This window comes from Fundulus heteroclitus, chromosome 13, assembly GCF_011125445.2.
Source record: "Fundulus heteroclitus isolate FHET01 chromosome 13, MU-UCD_Fhet_4.1, whole genome shotgun sequence".
Taxonomy (NCBI): domain Eukaryota; kingdom Metazoa; phylum Chordata; class Actinopteri; order Cyprinodontiformes; family Fundulidae; genus Fundulus; species Fundulus heteroclitus.
Genome location: NC_046373.1, coordinates 30,539,207 through 30,562,907, shown reverse-complemented (window position 1 = coordinate 30,562,907; position 23,701 = coordinate 30,539,207). Strand labels below are relative to the sequence as shown.

Here is a 23,701-nt window from a genome sequence, read left to right as displayed (position 1 = left end):
TCAACACAAGGCAGCCAACTTCGTTGTCTGAGGAGCACACATGGAAGCCTGCTCCTGCTCCATTTTGGGAGCAAAGATGAACAATGCGATCTGGGATATTACAATTTATTATATTTCATTAGCTTATGGCTGGTGTCTGCAGACCTCAGCTGTTTGTGTGGGTGTTTTTTTAAGTTTCACAAGCAGTTTATAATTTAAATGGAAGCAGGATTTTAGAAACATTCATCTCTTCCACCTCTTCTGCACAGGGAGCTGTGTACCTCAGCATATCCTTCAACCGACTCACAATCTTTAATAAATAGACACGAATACTCCAACTCAAAGTTCCCAGAGTTCTGCAGAGGTTGCGCAGCTCTGACATAAATCCTAATCATATTAAAAAGCCTCCTGTTTTCCGCTTCTAGTCATCTCCAGCCAATGGCACTGTGTGTGGGAGGTCTACACAAGCTGGCACACGAAGGACGTGTGTGAGAGCTGAAAAAGATCGCTCGATATATCATTTTATTTGGAGGTGAAAATAGCAGTGAATGTCTCAGAAAAAAAAAATATTTAAAAAGAAATTTGGTCTGTTAAGGCTTAAGGTTTCGTCTGAAACATTTCTGACACCCATCTCTGTAACACGTGTGTGTGTGTGTGTGTGTTTCTCCTCCATTTCTGCTCCCAGCCCCTGTGTTTGACTATGAAGACGTCCCGTCTCCGCTGAGCGAGTCAGAGAGTACCATCACCGTGCTGCTGCGCCCTGCCCTGGGGAGAGGAGCGCCTGTCAGGTAAGACTAATAAATGCTCCTCAGCTACGCCGGTGCTCAATCACTGCTGCTCTGCACAGGGATATTTATAGCCACAGTCACAAAGAGCTCTGTGGGGCATTGGGAATTGGTTCGTTAGGCTCGGAGAGCAGCAGACACACTTCGGAAGCACAATGTATTAGAAACTCAAAAGGTGTCATGTTATGCTAATCCAGGTTCAGAGTCTACAGATTTAAAGGACTTAAGGGGGACATGAACATTGCATTTCAAAATTATTCGTATCTGTTTAACCCTGTTGTCTTGTTACAGCAAATTATGCATTTGATTTGAATTTCATGTGATAGAGCAACAAATAGCAAACGTGCTTGGTAATTAATACTTAATGTACTAACATAATAGTGAATTAAAAGGGAAAGGATGGTTCTCTCTTACTTTCAGCACGTGATATGTAGAAAGTATGGTGTGAATATTTTTCCAACCCCGATAGTCAATACTGCAAGCTGCAAGTCTTTTTGGTATCCCTTTAGTATAGTAGCTCTGCATATTTAGAGGCAAAACAAACTTTCAGCAAAATTGCTCAAGCTTAGTTTCCTTGGATTGAAAGCATCTGTGAGGAGCAATTTTCAAGTTTCTTCCAGAATCATTCTAGACAATTTCAGTCTAACGCACGAGTGTGCGGATGGCAGCCTTCGCACTTTGCTCTTTTTAAAATATTTATTACATTTAGAATGAGAGCAAACTGGAACCAAAGTCAATTCTGATTCTGAAAGTGAAACCTTGCCCCATCCTGAGCCTTATTTCAGCCTCTAACAGGTTTTCTTCCACAATTGGCCCGTCTTTTTCTCTATCCATCTTCTTCTCAGCCAGGCCCAGCTTCCATGTCCTTGCTTAAGCGACGAATCCTCACAGCAAGATAACCACCGTATTTCACTGTAGAGACAGTATTCAGGTTGGTGTGCTGTATAAAGCTTCTGGCTAACTTCAGTCTCATCTGACCAGAGTACCTTCATCCACATGTTGGGAAAAAAGTGCATGAAACTTTTTATTGCTTTCTTTCAACAATGGCCTTCTTCCCATCACTCCTCCGTAGAGGCCAGATTTGTGAAGTAGAGGACTAATAATTATCATGATTTTCTCACCTGAGTGGCTGCTATCATCAGCTCATGGATCCATCAGCTGATGGATTACCTGGGATATTGTTATGTAAGCAAACCCTGCTTTGTTCTGCTGTATTTCTTGGTCTTCGTAATGTAAATGTTCTCTCACAAACCGCGAGTAGCTGGATTGATATTCATATTAGTTTAGACACTGGTGGAAACAAGTTGCTAATGAGGTGACTCTTGGAGGGAACTGCTTATAGCGAAAAGGGAATGAATACTGGTGCACATCACAGTTTTTAAATATCTATTTCTAAAAAAGAGATAAAGTCCCAAGATCCCAATAAGGTTCACTGACGTGTGTTGTGAGGTGGTAAAATCTAAGAAAGCTCAAAGGATTTTAATACTTTTGCAATGGACTGATTATGGTGGTGGTATAAAGTAAACAGATCTAAGGTTTTATCATCCCAGGTGCAGCAACAACAGTGGGCAAAAAGTGGAAGAAAAATGCTGCAATGTGCGTTCCTCGGTTCTGAAGCCCAGCCACTGCCTCAGACTGCTTCGAACTGACAGCGCCCAACTACTAATCATATGCTGACAGATGCTGGGAGCTGTCTCCCTGCAACTGGGACCAGAATCCAATTTTAGCCTGAACGTAGGATTCAGAAAAATCTGATGAACAACATCCTGTCCTTAATGAAACTGCATTTCTCCAGAACATAAATAAGAATGGGAACCGATACAATCTGTTGTGAGCTGTGGTGCTGTCACAGGAGACGGCATGGTTCTGTCAAGGTGACCAAATGTTAAACGCTGTGCTTAATGGACAAATTCTATGTAGTAAGTATGAAAATAAATCCAGATATTGTAGTAGGCAATATTAAAGGAATTTTTAATATGTTGGTCTGATTAAAATCTTTAACAATAACAATAAACAGAGAGCAGCAATAACAGATTTAAAAATCAGATTATTGCAAAACAAGATAATATGAAATATTCTTTAGTTGTTTTTATTAAATCTACATATTTTTCCATGATACTCTAAAAGAAAATACTTTATAATTTTTCACGTGTTCTTTCTGGCAGTGGAGCGTTAAGAACTGCTTTCTTAATGCCAAAGAGAGCCCAACAGATTTTACTTTGGAAAAAGAAATACAAACCTGCGCAACCCCCCCCCCCCCCACTATAGTCAGCCAGAAGACCCCTGTTCCCCAGATAGAACCCCCCCCCCCCCCCCTGCACGCACACACGCACGCACGCACACTGCAAGGAAAGAATAATTAAATTAAACCCACCCCAACACCAACATTCAGAAAACTCCCACGCCACATACCATGATAGACACCCAGGCTGGGTTCACCTCAGCCCCCCCTAGCAGAATGCACCCCCTAAAGGGGAGAGCATCTCCCATGAGATGTTAATGTCCATACCCTACTCCAGCTTGACAGGCCCTAAGGCACGCCAGCGCACCAGAGGCCCAGGGTGTAGGGCCAGACACCTGGGCATGCATAGACCCAAACCCCCAGCGACATACTTCACAGGACCCAACCCCCAAAGCTCTGCCAGGATACCTGCCCAAGAGGCGACATACCCAGGAACCTAGAAACCCAGAACCCCACCAGAGCAGCGCAAGTGGCTGCCGGAGGCCACCCCAATGCCCCCAAGTCCCATCCGCAGCGGGGGCCACGGATCCCAGAGCCGGACCCACCAGACACCCCACTCTGGGGACCTACTAGACCCCCAAGACCCACGCACCCCCCAAATCAGCCACCATGTCCCACAGAACGCATCCAACAGCCCCCCACTCCCACTAAGTGATGGAGCTGATCAAAGGAGCCCAGAGAGATCAATCTGATGTGGAGGCAGATGCTGTCTCAAGACTAATTTGATCCAACAAAAGATCTCTATACTGATTTATACTGAGAATTTTTACTTTTCCAATTCATGAGGATAGTTTCTTAGCGATTCATAATTCAGTGAACAATGATTTATAATTTTACCTTTTTGAACTTTTTTTTCAGTTTCAGATACAGAGATCATACAAACTAATCTGCATAGTTATAAATGTGATCAGTAAATTCGACAGTGGTCTATCTATGGTCCAGACTTTACCATTTGGAGTAAAATTTACATAAACACATTAAGAATGACCCAAAATGTCATCCTTCGTCTTAAAGTAAAGTCCAACATCTTTCGTAGAATAGTCAACACTGGATGAAGGATGTTCCAAATTAGTTTTTCTTAAACTAACAAATGTCCAGACTGCATTGAAGATTTACCTCATGACTATCTGCATGCTCTGCGGCACTATCCATCTGCCTTTAAATACATAGATTATGATTAAAAAATGTATAGTCATGGCCAGGCCAGCTGACAGCTTTGCTAGGGCCCGGGACAACACAGTCTTTTTGGGGCCCCCCTCTACACCTGCCACCACACACACACACACACACACACACACACACACACACACAGACACACGCACACACAGGCACACGCACACACCTTCATACCAGTGGCGGCTGGTGAAAAAAAATCTTGGTGGGGCTGGCCAATAGATTTCCCTGCCTAACCCAGTACATGCATTTAAATTAAAAGTCGGAAAATTACTACGATTCCACAATAAGCATTTAATTAATAAAAAAACATTGTTAACAAAGGATTATTTTGGTGGTTTTTGTTTTATTAATCCTTTTCACAGACTCATGCCAGAGAGTTTGCATACATTGTACATGTACGTATATTATTACGAAACGAACGTTTACATCTTGACTTAAATATATATCCTAATTTTTTATTTATATAATGATTTAAGTAGAACAATGACTTGTGCAAAATTAAGTTGTATTTACCGGGGATGAAGTGTAGACTGCAAATTCTGTCGTGGTATGATGGCTCCCACAGTCGATTGGGATTGTCTGCCTGAGTCATTTTCATTGAAATTTTCCATTTCTTTCTTCGTCCTTCGGTAAACGAGAGAAACGTACATCCGACGATTTGGAATGCCTCTGTGTGCAACCAGGAGCACAACAAGTCGTAGGCATTGTTTAGATTCCAAAAATAAACTAAAAGTATGCTCTAATTCAGCTGTTTTGTCACGGTGATAAGCGAAAACAGTACTGTTTTTGCCGACCACCGTGACCCGAATGTAGCTTGTGACGTCACGAGTGAACTGATCTATACGCCTATTACTGTGTAGCAAGGGCAAAGACTCCAGGAGCCCCAAAGCCATTCATTTTGGCGATGCTGATTGGCCAAATATTTATAAATTTTCCCTAGCAACAATATACGATTGGTTATTTCGTTACACTTGTAGGGCTCCTTGAGTCACAGTCCCACAAGTGTAGAAGAAGCGAAATGATACGTTCTGTTGGTGGAAATGCACTGTTAAATGAGAGTCAATTGGTAGAGTCAATTAGTAGAAGTGTTTTAATAATTGTTATTACATGTAGCCACATGTAAGTAAAAACTGACATTAATAATACTTTTAAAATCTATATATATTTTGACTTTTCCCCTCCACATCTAGGGAGGGCAGCGCCCGAGCGCCCCCTATAGGCCAGCCGCCACTGCTTCATATTCTGGAAACCTCTGTATTTTATACTAGATATTTTCAACCCATCTATTGAATTTAGTATACTAGTTGATATTTTCTTCATAAGAGAACAGCAAGCACTGCAGCCAAAATATGGCCTTTTTTCACCTGCTGTATATCAGCCAGTCCCTAAGCTTGATGTATCATGAAACTGTCGACCTTTCGGTTTTGTGATTTTTATTTTATTATTACAATTAAATAATAATAATAATGTTATGTTCATAGTGTTTTTTTCGTAATCCACCTCTTATATATTTCAATCCTTATGTAATTTTGTCTGTGTTGTGTGCTCCTGCCTGTTGCTTTAATCCTATAAATTTCCCCGTCGTGGGATAAATAAAGGAGTAGCTAATGCTATCTTATCTTAAATAACACTTTTAATAGGATATATATGTACTGGGTTCTTTCAAGGTCTTAATTACATTTTCTTTGTGGGCTCCAGTAACTTTGAAAGTTAACATGAACTGCTGCTGAAGATGACCACTCTTATCTACCTGGATGTTCTCTGGAGGACTGAAACACCTCAGTCAGTGATGTCAGTCTGTGGGTCTGTTCTGTCGAGGCAATGAGAGAAGTTTCGTCTTCTCTCTCCGTTTCTGTCGCTCAACGTTTTCTTGGCCATGGTTTTTCACGTGCTTAGATAAATTTGTTGTTTCCACTGAATTTAACCGGCTTTTTACAAAACATACAGCTTGATTTCATTTACGGTATTAAAATATAGCCAAACTGCGTTTTTTTCCCTGTTCATGTTTTTTCGCTTCGGCGGTCTCTCTCTCTCCGAGTCTGAGCAGCAGCAGCGCGGTTGTTTGTGTGTTAAGTGTAGAGAGAGCTTATTGGCTGGTGCCGCTGAGCCTGCCTGCTGATTGGCTGGCGCCACTGAGCCATGTACGAGAGGGGAGGGGGAGCAGCAAAGTGCCGTGACACAGACGGGGAGACTTTGGTGAAGCTTCTGCAGTCAGCCTTTGCCTTTGTCACACTCTGACCATTAAAATGGTCAGAGTGTGAGTTTTGCCCCCCCCCCCCCCCCCACTGTCCTGAGCGCGGGACAATTGACCCATTTGTCCCCCCCTGTTGGCGGGCGTGGTCATGGCACTGGTCACTATTTTAATTTATGTATTTAAAAGTGACAATAAGGGTGCGCTGGTGGCGCAAGGATTGCACATGTGCCCTATGTAGCAGGCAGTGTGCGAAATACCTGTCAATGTTTGGGGGGGGGGGGTCCCCATCTCCCGATTGTTGCGCAATACCGATCTAAATTTTCTCAATATGCAGTAGGCCTATAACATTACAATGTCAAAGTCAAAGTCAGCTTTATTGTCAGTTCTTCACTTTTACCAGACATACAAGGACTTGAGAGGATGTTTCTCATTCACCAACAGTGAAACAGATAAAGTGCACAGGCACAACAGATAAGATCAGTCCCTAATACTAAAATTGAAACATTTTTAGTATTAATTGTTGTCAACGTTACGTCTTTCTTCTGTTTTGCGCGCACATGGCTAATTTGCATACACAAGCAGGATTGGCTGCTTTTTTTGAATAAAAAAAATTTACATTTTTTTTTTTTAATTTTAAATACCGGACATGTTGAGCTTAAAAACATTTTAGTGAACATTAGTGACAAAAAATATTTCATTTTTAATTTTTTTGACACAATTTAAGACCCCCTTTAAATTTTGCTTTTGAGGCTGTCAGGGGGTCTCATGGGTTAATCGGGGGGGTCAAGTCCCCCCGGACCCCCCCCGTATTTCGCACTCTGGTAGCAGGCCTAAGTCCTTGGCTTGCCTGACCCAGGTTCAACTCCAGCCTCTAGTCCTTTGCTGCATGTCTTCCCCTCTCTCTTATCCCCATTCTGTCAGTTTACCTTCAATAAGCACCACAACAATCCTAAAAATATATAATAATATAAAATATCTGGCAAATGTATATTTAAAATATAAGGGTAACAAGCAGTCCACAGTTGTGTCATGTAAAATATACAGGTGGTTCTGTAAACTGGTTTACATTTTTAGTGTAAAATATACAGGTGGGTTGGTAACTTTGCTTACATTTTTGTTGTATTTGTTTTTTACTGAAAAATTCTGGTAATCACGGCTGCCAAAGTTTTTCAGTAAAAACAACAGATTTTCTTGCACTCTAGAGTATACAGCCGCAGTCTGCTGCCCACTCTGCCTGTTTGGTAACATCACAAATGTTGATTTGGACCATATTTGTTGTCAAAATTGAAACAGAGTGGTTCAATTGCGGCACAGAAACAGAATGATCCACTGTGTCAAAGGCTGCTATGAGGTCCAACAAGCCAACAACCACAGGGGACCTTTGATCAACAGACATAGCTGTATTGTTATGTATTTTTAATAAAGCTGTCTCTGTACTATGTCCTGATCCAAAGCCAGACTGAAAGTTTCAAAAGACGCTATTGTTCTTTAAAAAGGTTGAATAAAATCAGTTTCTTCTAAAAGTTCGGGAAAAAAAGAAAAATTAGAAATGTCTAAAATTAATCAATACCGAGGAATCAAAGTAAGGTTATTAGGACAAGGGTGTAACAACAGCATGTTTAAAACAAATGATTCATTAGCTAAAACCAAAGTTAATAAAGGTCAGGAAAGCAGGAACAACAGTGATAAGAAACCTCTTTCATTAATGTTGAGGGAAAACAGTCAAAGGGACGATAAGGGGGTCTCATATGTGGCACAATCTTTTCTTAAAAAGGAAAAGAAACTGGTTCAAACTCTTCAATTTCAGCTGTAACAGCAGGAGCAACAGAGGGCTCTACAGTAGTAGATGAACCAGTGATGCATCTAACGGATGCCACTTTGTCTATAAAAAGGCCCGGAAAATTATACACATGGAGACAGAAGCATCAATAAGAGCAGGATTTGATGGATTAATAACAGAGTTGATTGGACAATGACTACTGTTAGAAAGCAACTGAGATTTTGCCTTTTTGAGAGATCTCGGGTACTGAGCAAGATTGTCTCTTAATGTTTCCAGAATATATTGGTTATTTACAGCATAGCCGTTTTCTGAGCTATCTCCTCAAAGAAATGAAGGAAATTGAGTGGTGCTGAAATGATCCCTGCAGTCAAAATAAACAGAAAAAAATATATGTGGTATAATTTCTAGAAATGTTCTCATTTGTGTAAAATAGACCCATAATGTTACAGTACTGCACCAAAACAAATACAAGAAGGCATTGAACACATCCTGAAAGCTTGTTTGTGTATGGAGCCTTTGGACTGCTCACACATGGGGCTGTGATGCCATACCTGGAAGTTTGTAAAATACAGCAATGGCAAAACTTTGATTCATAAAATAAAATGTAAAAAGTTGGGCCCCAAAAAGACTCAGGGGCCTTAGCTGTTGATCCAGACTGTCTCTGCAGAGGGATTGACCTGTTCTTCATCTCTCTCAGTGCCTACCAGGTGGTTGTGGTGGAAGAGGACGGCTCCCGCCAGGTGAGGAGGAGGAAGAGAAGGAGGGAGCTGGGAACCGAGGACTGCTTCCCTACTGCAAACTCCCACAGTGAGGCGCAGGTCAAAGGGGCCCAACATTACTACACAGCTGAGCTGGCCCCCAGCAGTCTGCCGGAGGCCACGCCTTTCACCGTGGGTGACAATCACACCTACAATGGCTACTGGAACAGTCCTTTAGACCCTACCAAGAACTACCTCATCTACTTCCAGGCTACCAGCAATTTCAAAGGGGTAGGAATCGTTGCGATGCCCATTGAGCCTTGTGATTTATTTCACTGTTTGCGTAACCTTCACTGCCAATTCAGATTAGTATCAAGCTGGTTAGAAGCCGATGGCCAATGAGACAGTGACGTCTCCAAAAGGGAAGTAGTTTTCAGTATAGCAAAAGCTTTATATCAAGTAGAATGAGGTGTGAGTTGCCCTTTTTTCCAAGATGGAATGACTAGAGTGTTTTATGGTTTACCCCGGTAAACCAAAGATTGGGCTTTGGGGTTATTGTGTTTCCACCTGATTGGGGCCATTTATGTAAAACTACCCAATGTCATATGGGATGTTGTGATGAAAAATTGCAGTACCACTCCGGTCCAGTGGGTGGTGGCAAGAAGACAGAAGTCAAACAGACAAATGCAGAGAAGTTGTATCTATATCCTGCCACTCATCCCGACTCCGGAGAAACAGGAGGCCAACACGCAACTGATGGTGTTACATTTCTTATGCCTGTTTTACACCAACCCAGCTCTATTTCTCGCCACCAGGCTCCACTCTATTTTACTCCTTTTAGTATAAATAAATACAAATAAAGCACAGCGTCTTTCTGCCTAGGTGACATCTGGGCAACATCTGTTGCACAATGGCGAAACAGTTTGTAATTAACGCAAAACGGCGAAAACATCCAGCTAGGATTTTCAGATTTGATATCTGGTATATTCGTATATTCCCTGCTAACTTAGTAAACACTTTATGGTCACAAACGGTCTGACCGACAACCTGTCAGCGGGTCTCTGCTGCTCCCGACAAGTTCGAGTTAGGTAAATGTGTATGGAAACGCTAGACGGGATTTGCAAAGCTTTTGAGTAGTAATGGAAAAGAGGCTAATGTTATTGGACTTTGTTCAGGGGTATAGTGGGGGGAAAATGCATATAGCCTATAGTACTCTCCTAAGAAAAAGCACACTCTCATTAAAATATCTCCCCTATAAATGTGATCATCATGGACTCTGTTTCTGAAATTTCTCCTGTAAGAAAGCATCATTTGTTTTACCTGCAACGATTTTCCTCTGCAATCTATTTCCTGAAATATATTTGTGTTTTGGGGGAGATTAGATTTCCAGGAAGCATGCTGGGAGGAAGAAAAAAAAAACTAATTATTTTGACAATTACTTTGGATAAATTAGATGTTTCAGGCTTACCACGGACAGCGAGCCTCCGCCATACTGGAAACAGTAATTGCTTTAGCAAATATGCCGTCAATGGGGCTTGAAAGATGTGTGATTGCTATATCCAGTTTGTGTGCGAAGCATTGAAACGGGGACTTCCTTAACTTGTAATTTTTCTTCATGTCATTTCTGATGGAGCTTCTCTGCCCTGTGAAAAAGCCTGGATTTTTACCAAGATACCCATTACTTAAAACATAAAAGGAGCTGCGTGCTGCGACTTAGAAAATAAGAAATAACAACGTTAGTAGTTTTTTGGGCTTTGGACATAAAATAAACAGTTGTGTTTTTTTTATCCTGCCCTGGATTGGCAAATTATATTTATTTGCTACTTTAAGTGGTCTTGTATTTGCTTTCTTTGCCTTTCTAAGAACGATCCATAAATGTCTCATGACAACTTTGATCTTGCATGCATCCAAACACGTTATTAAAATTGCAGCTCACTTTAGCCCTGACTAATTAGTCTTTATTTCAGATATAAATAAATACCTCCCCTTCCAAGCAGAGATCTTCACAAGCTCAAACACAGTTGTAGCAGGCTTTTTCTTTCTGCTCTCAAAGCTGACTAATGTTAACAAACCTCAAATTGCCAAATTGTGAATTTTCAGCTGTCCCTCGCAGCAACTGATAAATGCTGAAGTATCTCTCCCAACTCTGCCCTCTTCAAGTATTTAAAAAATTATGATAAACCACGATATCACAGCCGTTAGCTTCAGCGTTTGCACTAAATAGAAAGAGTTGTCGACTGCCGCTGATACTGAAAACTCATAACGTTTTAAGGGAACATCACTTTAAAGAGCTGTTGAAGACTTACGATCATGTGCTTTAAAATCATAATGGGATGGTTCTTCTCTGAGAAACCAAAATCCCACTATGACCAGGAGCAGGACGACGCACTCCCTGCTGCTGCCCTAATAACTGCTGCAGTGGAAGTAAATAAAACGTATCCGTCGCTGTAAGACGAGAGAGAAAGCAAGTGTCCACTAGACAAAGATTTCCAATTACAAAGGCCATTTCCCAACCATTTTGGGTGAAAGGGTTTTGACTCAAAGTCTCAAAGCACAGATTAGCGTAAATGCCCATGTAGGCTGATTTAAGTTCCTGAAATCCACATTTTCCAACTTTTACCTTATCTCCTAAAAGAAGTGACCGTTTGAGCTTGAGGATCAGGCTATCAGTAGATTTAGACGACAGCCTCTACAGCGTAGGGTGGCAGAGGTTGGCACTGTCACAAAGAGATCTCATCTATAATGAAATTTCAATTATTTTCTTTAGCTAAGATAGTTCTGGACAAAATCTGATCTCATTCTTCAAATGCAATAAAAAGATTGAGGATTTTATACAGACCCACTCATACTTAGGCTGATATAATGTTTCTGTTCTTTGTTTTATTTTTTTGTGCTATTTTCACGGTATCAAGGAAGAGTGACTTAATTGACTTTTTTTCCCCCCCACAGGAGACCAGGATAAATTGTATTCGGATTGCTCGCAAAGGTAAGTCTCTTCTGGCAGTTCTGAAGTTTCTCTGTTAACAGCAAAATCTAATTATCACTTGGTTTTATTTCAAAAGGCTTTCCAAATAGGCTTGACAGGGGCTTCTCTTCTGATGTGTTTTTGCATAAAGGGTGTGTGTTCCTCTGCTAGAAACTGAGTGAGAATTTTTTTTTGCACATTTTACTAGTAAAGTGAGGACTTTGATCTAAAGTGAGGACAGTTTTTTTGGTCCTCACTTATTTTTTTGGGTGGGGGCTAGGGATTAGGGTAAGGCCATAGGTGGGGCTGAAAATGAATGGAAGTCAATGGAATTCAAGGCATGGTCTTATGTAAGTATTTAAGACGTGTGTGTGTGTGTGTGTGCATTTACTTACTTGCTGGAACAGGAACTTGCTTAAATCACTTTTTACCACAGTAAATATTAATTTCTGGTGGCAGCCATGGGAGGAAAATAAAGATATTATTAGTCAATGACAACATTTGTGACTACTGCCTTATTTGTAAAGCAATGGCTCAATGAAGTATGAACTGATTATTTTTTTAAGGTTATTACAGCACTAGTGGCTCATTTTTTGTACAGTGGGCTGACAGGAAAGGGGTACAATAGAGGGGGAGAGACATGAAGCAAAGAACCACCGGTCGGAGTCAAACCTGGGTCTGCCGCATCAAGGACTAAGGCTTCCGTACATCAGTCATTCACGCTAACCACTTTGCCAGCGAAGCACAGAAAAAATGCTACTTTTCTAGCTTCATTCAGTGGCGAGCTGTGCTGCGGTCCTAACTCTAGCTCGTACTTAAAACAAGGAAAAGGAGATTTGAAAGGCATTTCCACTGCATAGATCTAGTACTTTTAGGAGTCACCGTTCCATACCTGTCATTTCCATTGCAGGAATCAAAGCCAAATCAGATTATCAGGGTAGAAATCTATACCTGACAATGGCCCTGGATGTCAGCTGATACTTTCTCCCAGGTTATATTTTCCCAGCAGTTATTCATTCATTTTCCAGTTCAACTTGCTCTTCCGTTCATATTTTCTGCGTAGACCGTACAAACATCTGTATTTAACCTTTCAACCCAGTCGCTCCCGTGGAATATCAGTGTTTTACAGTATTTATTGTACATTCCAATACATCAGTTAAATCATGAAAATACTCATAAAATTCATTAAATGAAGCGTGAGCTGAAGAAGTAAATATTTTTTAAAATACATTTTTAGAGATTTCAAATCACAATGTTACAATATTTCACAATGTTTATATTATGCAATCCTATATTCTAAGGTTTCTGGATCATTAATTGATTTGAAGTTCAATAACAGTAGATTAATTATTTAATTAAGAAACAGTATTAATTAGGTAATTTTGACTCTGGTTTATATGTAACTGCCATTAAATTATCATAACTTATTATCATACATAAGTTATGATAATTTGAGGATAATATGATAATCCTCATATTTTGATAATATGAGGATTTCCTGATCAGGTAATCCTGACCAGGGAAGTAAACAACTGGGACAGTTGTGTACCTTACAGTCTGTCTCTGGGAAATGTTGCTGCAGTAAAATGTTTTCATAATGTTTGGAGTGACTCTTTATAAGTTTTTAAGTGTAATAACTGTGACAGAATATTTGGTTATAGTTTTATTCCTCAAAATGAAGTCTTTGAATGTTTGCGACTGGGTGAGCATAATTTCAAATCCATCATAGTTCCACATTTCCACACAGTTTGGATTGAAAACAGAACTGCCATGATATTTTCGCTGTAATGGTCTGAATAGTATTTAGTCACATTCTGGACTCTGGTGATTGGAGATCTATATTCCTAGATTGATAAACCTGAAGAAACAATAATCTTGCAAAGGGAAGACCCTCTCGGCTTTGGGGCACTAATTTACATTAACATCTTTTTTTTGCAGCCCATACATCTGACAAACAGGACAAAATGGCAGATTCTGGGAAATGGAAGTGTGGGCGGAAAATGTTCCTGGGTCACATAGTTAAAAAGCAACTTTTTTTTTAAAGACGTAACGGTTCCACAAACAGCATTTTAGCTACTATCTCTACTTGTAAAATAATATAATGTTCTTTGATGCTGCTTTATTTTTATGTTCAAGCTTTGAGTCTAATCGGGTTTCTGCAGCTGTCGGCCACCACAACCAGCAGAACCTCACTTTTCACACAGATCTCTATATAGCTGCTGCTTTGGTTTGTAATGACTACCTTCTAAATAATGAAATGCCTTGAGTTAACATATTTAAATAGATTAGTAATTTGTTTGATTTTAAAATGCCCCAAATGTAAATGAAAACGTAAGGACACCAACACGATTTTGAAACTCGCCAACAGCTATGATCTATCATCCAAATAGATTGTTTTGGCATTTCCTGTTGGCATTTGTCCTAAATGGATAAACCTTAATGTATTTGTTGATATTTTCCCCAGAATGCCCCGGTAGATCAAACACCTTCCTTTTGTCTTCTACTATATACACATAAAAAGAAAAAGGTTTATTGGTATTTGTGACTCCCAGATAAAACATGGCATTGACATTTGTAGGTCATACTGTTTAAGAGCAGCTAGGTAGAGCTGGATTTTTGGTTCTCTATGTCTCCACTGGATTCCAGCTAGAACTAACATGATGGTTTTGGAGAGGCCGCCCACCAGAACCCACCAGAACCCGATAGAGGATGTCTAGATGGGGTGAAAGATCAAGATGACGCGAAAAGGCTGTACAGCCTCAAAGGCTCGGAGCTCACCACCAAGGATAAATAATGTAAATACTACTGCAAAAAGAGAACAAAAAGTAAGTCAAAATTTCTTGAAGTTAGTGCATTTTTTTCTTTATTTGAGCAGGTGAATGAGTATTTATACCCCTAAAATAAGATAATTAGATATATTGCACTTGAAAAAAGATGATGCAGATAAATTGCTCATATTTTCAGTGCAAATATCTTGTTCCATTGGCAAGTAATCTTATTTACCTGTTCAAATCCAGGAAAAATACATTTATTTCAAGAAAATGTTACTTATCTTTGGTTCCCTTTTTGCAGTATAGTATGAAAAGCAGGGCAGAGGTCAGAGAAGGGGTTTGATTGCTGTCATGAAAGTAAAGATTCTTCCACTCATTAACAAAGGATAGGAATAATTTGAGACATGCTCTCTTCAATAGAGACAAGAAGTAGATGTTTTTTTTCAAAGAAGGAAGCTTTTCTAAATTAATCCTCACCACAAACTTCATGGTTCAAAATCTGAATTTGCCAGTTTTTAATATTTGATTATTTTTTTACAGTTTAATAATTTTAGCTATGATAAATGTTTTAGTTTTTTTCTTAGCTGGACACACGCTGAGTAGTGCCCCTTTTATAAAGTGTTTTTTTTTTTTTTTTTTACATGTTTCACTTGTAAAAAGATGAAACGTGGGATGAGCATTCATATGTTAATAAGTAATTTTTAAAACCACCTTTTGCTGCAGCTGCAGTTCTTTTGAAGTTTTCATCCACACATTGTGTTTTGGATAAATGCCCCAGAAATGAAGTTTTGATCTCTTCTGAGCAAAACACCTTCTTCAACATTTATTGTGTCTCCTGAATGGCTGGTGATAAACTGCAAACAGAACACGTTATGCTGAATTAAACTGAGTTTAGATTAGTTACAGGTAGACTTTAATTACTAATTATTTGACTTTATTTGACTGAGAGCAGTTGGCTAGACTGGATTTTGTTCCTGGGTATCAGGGTAAACAGAAAATTTTTGTTCATTCATTTATTTATTTTTTGTAAATTTGAGAACTAACCTTTTCCTTTCACTCCTTACCTATATTACTTTGGGCCGTTTTATCACATTGTAAACATATAATGAAGTCATTGTTTGCAAGGTGCTACAAATATTTGAAAAGTGTGTAGAAAAGTATTTTGGTCGTTTAAAAAACATATTAAATAGACCAGTGTCTGCTTGTCAATAGGGGGCGCTGGTTGCAACACAATTACAGGACAAGTGTAGAGAGACAGTAAAGATAAATTAGCCAATACAAATAAATTGTCATATTTGTTCCCATAAAATGGGTCTGACTTTTGATTTTCCAGCTTTTCCATTTCATTTGGCTCTATTTTTCTTTTTCTTTTTTTTTTGGTAAATCATATTTTTGAATGATTTGAAACTGTTGGCTTCCATGTGACTTCATGCAAGTCTCTAATTGGATACTTAAAAGATTCTCCTCAGGGTGCAGCTCTCAGCGCAAATCAGCGCTTTTTGTTTTTTGTTTCCAATCAGATTAATTCTTGGTTCTTGGGAATCAAAGTCACACACCTGGCAGCTAAGCTGCGCCTGCAGACATATGGATGCAAAGTGAAGAGTTTACAGCAACGGCAGGACAGGAAAGAATGGCGCAGAAAAAACACATTCTGCCATTTATTTACAAAATAATATTTTTAAAGGCTTAAGCTGGAGGAAAACGATAAAGGATAAAATAACTCGTACTGGACCGACCAGACTTAAAAATCCAGCTGTAGGCAAGGGACAATGGAAAGACGTTAAAATAGAGTTTAGTATGTGGTAGTCTCTGACCTCCCCTGCAAATGTTTTATCACCAGCCACCACTGGTATAGACTTGTCCCCTGGTAGGGGAATTCAGATATACAACATACAGTAATATTCATGGACACACATAACATCATCATTATTATTATTATTATTATTATTATTATTATTATTTTTTTTTTTTTTTTGTTCCGGTGGTTTAGTCCTGGTCCTGGTTTGCCATTACTTATCCTTCATCAGCCCCTTTTTTGGCTTGAGTCCTACAGGGAGCGAGGTCTCATGGCAGTGTGTCCTGAACAGAAACACTGTAGAAGCTTCAAATTTAACATAAAAGTCAGTTCATTGTTTTATTCAAGAATCACTGACAATGAAATATGGGCAAAGCCCTCTAGGACTCAGAGGGTTAACATCCACACTGCAGCAATATTTACTGTTTTTTTTTTTTCTGTCCTGAGAGACGGAAGGGACCAGGACTGTTTTCCCTGAGAGCTAGGCACCATCAGAACGGTAGCAGTTCAAACAACAGGGAGAAGGGAATAAGTCAGAAAAATAGGAAATGACAGTTTTTCATCTATGCTTCCAACTGAATTAAATTTAAGGAACTCTAGAGAAAGGGGGCCTGATGATTAGGATTCAAGTCTCTGATCTCTTCACAATGTGAAGAGCGATGCTATCTGCCAGCATGTCCCGCAAGGGGGGGAGTTGGGCTTCTGCAGCCATTTTACCTGTCTCTGGGCGTATATAAGGCAGCAGTGGGCCAAACCACGGGACACACTGGAATCACATTTGTCTCGGAGGGGGCTCAGAGGTGCCGTTAAGTCTCATCCTGGCTTTTTTCATTTGCTCTCACCAGCCCAGCTCAAGAGTTCTCGAGATGGCTCTCTACTTTGCCCTAGATATAAGAGGCCAGACATTAATTTAAAACACATTTTTTAAACAGTGATCATTTTTCTATATTTCTGAATTCCAATGTTTCTAATTTTCCTGATTGAAGTTTTATTATCATTGTTTTTTTTTCCCTTCAGTGTCAGTAACTGTTAACACTGACTGATTCCATTTCATGTTTTAGTAACAGGAGTTCTCTACAGAAACCTGGAACCAAAAACAAAAAATCTTTTTTGTTTTTGTTTTTTTGGAATCAAGATTTGAAATAACAGCATTTTTACTTTGATCTTATTTTATAATTAAACTAATACAAACTTTAAATCATCAATAAAGATAAACTTATTTCATTTATTTTATGTATTCTTAAGCAATAATGTTTGTTTTTGTATGCTTTTATCACTGGTTTATAACAAGAAAATCCAATGACTAAATTGAATGTCCATCACAGACGACCACGGCAGCAACATTTTCATTCTCTCTTTGTCGGAGACGTTTCTACTCAACTGTTTTTCGCCAGTTTTTCGCCAGTATTTTGGTTTTATTTATTACTGGGTTTGAGGAGAATGTCCTAACTATACCAAACTATGCAGGGACTCATCTGCCAGGTAATAAACAGCTGCACTGGCACCGATAAATCACAAAATAAGCCATTAAATCTCAAAATTTAAAAAAATAAGTAAATAAATTTGATAGTAACTTGAAAGTCCAAAAGCAATATAGTTATCATAATTTAGTCATAATTAGTCATGATCAGTGGAAATAATTTTTTCAGGGGGTAGGGGGCCGGGTGAAGTCATTTGATTTTTTATTTGGATTATTTTTTTGTTGGAGATTATTGCCGTTAAGGGTGTTCCATACACACTTGATGTCTTTGTGCAGAGTTTATTAGTTCTTTCCTGTGTTCTGTGTGTATCTTTCAGATTTTCATTCTGGTGTGGGTCTCTGATTTTTGGTTGAGTTCTATCCTCTATTCTCTTGACTAGTCCCCCTGCATCCCTCTCTTCGTTTCGTTGCTTTCTCTCGTTTCTGTGCTCAGCTTCTTCCCTGGCCGTCCTGCATTCTGCTGATTAGGCACATCATGTTCTCATGTCATTCATCCACCTTCCCACTAGTTTAAACTCTGTCCGTTTCCTGTCCTGCTTGCCAGATTCTTCTATTCTCCATTCCAAGGGCCCCATGTATAACACGTTTTCTACACACAAAAAAATGTTTTAAGCGCATCTCTGGATGTCTAAAAATGAAATTTGTGTGAAATCCACGCAAACCTTTCACCTGCTGTGAAGATGTGCGGCAGCCATGCAAACTTTTTTGATTGACAAAAAGAAACCACAAAGTACCTAAACTCACCCCAATACACTGAAATATAACTCAATTTAGTTGTGTCTAAATCCATGAGTTTGAGCTTTTGTATAAATCTGTATAAAGAAATAGAATCACATTTAGCCTCATCCCACAACCACCTGAAAAATGATCAAAACAACTTCAGTCAGATGTAAACCAGGAATTTTCCTCTGCTTTTGTTACATGTCGATGGAAATGAACATCGGTCTGTGCGCTGAGGGGATAAAATGCATGTGAATCATCAAGGGCTCTCTCATTCTCACCCAAACAGAAAATAGTGTGGGATCAGCAGGTTCATTCCTATCCAGTCAGGTGTGATGAATCCTAAGGTGGAGACAATCACGCGTCCATAAATAGCTGCGTGAAGTTGGGTGTGATTGTAGAACGGAGGACATCGCCAATGGAAGCTTTCAGAAGGAGCGTGTTTTCAGAGCTTTGCTGACCTACTGGCACAGGATGATGAGTGGCTTATTAGCCAGTTCAGATATGCCAGGGTAGTTATGGCCGGACCGGCCTCAGCGTCACAGAGGGAAAGCAGGAGGAAGCGTGCGTCTCCGGTGCCGTTTTTAAGCTCCAACCCCACTGTGCTCGCTGCAGCCGCAGCTTTCCAAAGGGAGCTGACTGACAGATTGCGTATTTCACAGCTATGCAGTCATCCCACGTGTTTCAGTTATCCCTGTGAAATACGCGGGACGACTGTATTGGACAGCCTTAACATATGTTTTTCAGATCTATAAAAGTCCCCTGAATTGTGGATGATTTGCAGCGAGGAGCCAATTACCAAATATAATTAAAGCTATGACTGCATTCATATTGCTATAATCCTGCTCAACTCAGGATTCTGCTGTACAGTAATATAATTAGAATTGTTCTCGTTATAATCATTGTTGCAGACTCCTTGCCAACGGATAACTTCTGGGTCATTTCTTTATGTAACGTCCTGACTCGTCTTAAAGACTTGAAGTGTGAGAAGTGAAGGACTTCATTGTGAAGGGAGCCAGTTTCTTTAATGAGTCGCCGATGTCGCTCGGTGAGCTGATGGTTTGCTGTAATGCACTGTGAACATCCCCTGAGGTGTCTCTGACTGCCTGACCTCACGGTTGCCATGGTTATTTGGACACATGGTGGCATGTATTTAGGGGCGGGGACAGGGCAGCCCATAATACAAGTGAAAATAAGCGTTTCCTGCACATTCAGGTTCATCAAGGCGACGTGTTTGGTTACACGTTTCATACATCTGACGGGTTTTGACAAAATGTCTACTAGCCACCAACAACTTTTAGTATGAAAACTGCAAAACTATTTTTTTATGAATGAGGCCCCTGGTCACCTGTTTCCTCCGTGGCCCCGTCACCTTTGGCCGGTTTGTTGCTGTTTGATGCCCACCAGCGCCTCCCGTGCCTGTTCTTTGTCTTATAAATCCGCTCAAGCAATTATCTTTGGCTGACTCTCAAGATTCTTTGGATCTGTTTTTTTTTTTATTGCTATAATTAATGACACTACTCTAATGATAATAATGACATAAAATGCTTTGTTTGGATTTGTTGTTTGTTAAAGCCAGTGTTTATGCAATTTTACTCCAATCTAAGTGATGTCTAATTCTACTTCCGTTTTGACAGTATTTTATGAGGTGTTACTTGTTTGTTTAAAAGCAAGAGCTAAACTTTTATCGCCCTGCGCATAAAAACACGGACGATATTAAACGCCTCTCCGCTTGCAGATACACTTTGTGTTTTGTAAATTTATAACCCTATTATATGTTTAATGCTTTGCAGTAACACTTATAAGTGTAACGCTGCCTTGAAGCTCATACCAGCGTTCAGCAATAATTGAATATCATCTCACATATGAACTCATTGATAATACATGTACAGGGATATTAAGTCTTGCAGCTCATTTATTTTAATCCATAGTGCAGCCCATTTGTACTCCTCACACATTTGATTTATATATGTGCTTGCTTTTATCGTTAATTATGAACAACTTCTTATTTTACTCCCCAGTGTGCTGCCAGCTTCATTCAGCTCTGGTAAGCTAGCAGCTGCAGAAGATTGAAATCAGCTTTTTAATACAAAAAAGAAAAAGATTTAGCACAAAAGGAGTCACCCATGTGTGCGCTTTGCAAATTCCCGCATGCTAAACAAGGCACTAGCATGACATAGAGAGAGATAGAGATGTTAAAATGTACCAAGATGACTTTTGTGATTACTACTAATTCAGGGGTGGGTAGTTCCTGTCCCTACGGTGCTTTAAACCTGGAACATTCCTAATTAAAATTCCCAATTTAAAGAAAAGTGTTATTTGCAGGCTCCTGCAGAGCTCGGAAACAAACTTAGAGATCCTTCTGCTGGGTGAGCCAGGTGTGTCAGAGCTGTGCCCACCTGCAGGAATGTTTCTCTGGAATTTATAGGAGCATTTTATAGAATCCATTGATGAACTTTTTTTTTGAATTTTGAATATTACATCTATAACATGCATGTGACATTAGATTAAAGATAAAAAATGATACAACAACGATGCATCCTTTATCTAATTATTATTTCTATTATAGTTATATAACGAATAACAAAACTATCACACCAAAATAATGTATCTTGTCACATAATTATGTATATAGAATTCACACTCCTTGAACTTAACACTATTCACAACCATGGACTTCTACATATTTCTTTTGGGAACTAATGTGACAGGCCGACACAAACCTGCACATCGCTGTAAAGTGGAAGGAAAAGGATGGATAGGTCCAAATCCAAAACATTTGTCTTGCATTTTTATGCAAGACAAATGTTTTTATTTACATTTATTTACAAATGTTTTTATTTACTCAGATACCTCTTAGATAAAATCCAGCGCAAACAATTGCCTTCAGATTCACCTGTTCAGTTAGATGAAGGCAAAATAAAACTTTTTGGCCACATTCAAAATGGAAAGTTTGGGGTAAACACGCTGTCCCTATTAAACATGGCTGTCCTTTTCCTCAGCAAGGACAGAGTTAATGGTTTGAGTTGATCAAAAGGTGGATGGAGCTAAATTTAGGGCAGAAACCCCACAAAAGAGACCTGAGACTGGAGCGGTGGCTGACCTTCAACTTTTTTGTTGAAATTAGATTTTTGTTTGCGGCTATCTAATGTGACTGCATCATACTTCAAGACCGCAAAGAGACCCGCGTGCGCCGATAACAGAAAGAGATGTCTCCCAGCAGTGCACTGTTTACAGAAGTAATGGTGAACGTAATTATTTCTAGACGTGTTCCATAAATGTTAAAAAAAACAACTAAAAAACAACAACATGTATCGACAGGCATCTGTCTTTGCTATTATTAGAAAGCTGCTGAGCCCACAATATTAAGAACACATCATAGCAAGACTAAATAAAGTAAGAAGAAAGCAGCACGGCTACCAACAATGGTCTTCTATGGAGCGCTAACTGCTACTGATGTGTAGATGTGTAGTGAGAGACAGGAGAGTGACTGAAAGACGAATAAAATGCAACATGACCGTTCAGACAGCAGACGCTTTGAAAAATATTCGACACGTATCCGAATTAGTACAACATATGGAAGTGGCACAGATCAGATTTGGGTCGCATTGCCCTATAGTGTGAACATAGTCATGTGTTAGGAGGACCCAGTCAGAGTCCAAATAAAAATCAACCTGAGAACTAGTGCCCAAAAGGGCCGCCACTAATTGATCTTCACAGATGCTTCTCATTTCAAAATATTTAACAGAAATAAAAAGAGCTGGAGAATAAGTTGATAATTAGAAGAAAAAAGTGAGTGGGAATGATAATTAGGATGTTCTAACAAGAGTGAATAGAAGAGTTGCTGTTCATGTTGTCTAAAACAACATTTCTTTGAAATGATAGCTAGGAGGCAACGTCAAAGGAAACGGAAGCAGAAATATCAATTACATTTAAATGAATCAAAATTGCTGTTCTGGTAAAACACAAGCTAAGTGCTGAGTGGTGTGAAAAGACGGTGCTGCACACACGAAATAACTTGTTGGACTAATGTGTTATTATAGTTCATGCAATTGCTCATGACCTGTATGTGTTTTTGCCTGAGAAACACCTGAATGAGTCGCAGGGAATTATGAAAATTTGCACAATTAGATTTACTGCTTGCTACATTTATTTATTTTTATTTTTTTTTTGCTGTGCCGGATGTTTTTTTTTCTAGTTGCTTTCAGCGGAGCACAATTATTAAGGATGCATATCTCAGAACTCATCAGAGGCACAGCAAATGACTTGTGGTTGGATTATTTAGTGAAGGACAACGCTGCAGAGGGGCGACATGACTAATGGAGGAAGTGCAGTGGGATTCCGCTCCACTATGAATTTATTAACATAAAACCCTCATGGCTCTGTCTCTCTGCTGGAAGCTCTGGAGTTACACTTGTGTCCCCTTTCCTCTGCTGCAAGATTAATGCAACATGTCCTACCTGATAAATTGCAAACCAGCGTGTGGATATTAAAAATGATTATGGGACATGTCGCCAACTATCTTTAGTGCACATCCTTTAAACCCACTGGGTGTGCTGGGGATGACCACAGCTGGATCGTTTTATTGTTGTTGTTGCAATTAAATCTTCTACAATAGCCGATCTCTAAATACAACCCACGGGCAGAATGAGTCACCCTGCATGATTTGTGCGATTGCTCAAAGACTGTCAGCCTGTGTCTTTTGCTAGGAGCCAAAAGTCCCCGAAGCTAATCAAGGCAAATGCAGCATCTTGCTGCACCATAAAGGCTAACAGAGCTCATTCAGACACATTCTGTCACGTTACAACAGCAAACTTGAATGGATTTTAGTGGGATTTTATATGACCAATACAAAATAGCACATAATTAGATGTAACTATTACATCCATATGTAAACTTTTAGTGGTAGCACTTTACAATAAGGCACCCCTTATAGACGGCCAATTAATAGTTTATAGATGTCATATCAATTATTTCGTAAATACTTTATAACGCATTCATAAATGTTTATTATGCATTAATTAAGGGTGAGCAAGAGGCCAAACTGAGCGGTTTGTGTTTACAAGGTAGTCACTTAGTCGGAAATGTTTAACATAAGCAACTCTATATGAATATA

The 23,701-nt window shown here is 39.5% G+C and overlaps 1 protein-coding gene across 7 annotated transcripts in view; it reads left to right on the top strand.

Annotated features, from left to right (window-relative positions):
* Positions 1 to 23,701, top strand: part of ptprua (protein tyrosine phosphatase receptor type Ua) — a 328,377-nt gene that overhangs the window by 201,256 nt on the left and 103,420 nt on the right. For all 7 annotated transcript variants that reach the window (XM_012853466.3, XM_021311111.2, XM_036145582.1 and 4 more), the window contains exons 11-13: positions 665 to 767; positions 8,854 to 9,145; positions 11,804 to 11,840. In XM_012853466.3, coding sequence (XP_012708920.2) covers positions 665 to 767; positions 8,854 to 9,145; positions 11,804 to 11,840 — 432 coding nt within the window. The remainder of the gene's footprint in view (positions 1 to 664; positions 768 to 8,853; positions 9,146 to 11,803; positions 11,841 to 23,701) is intronic.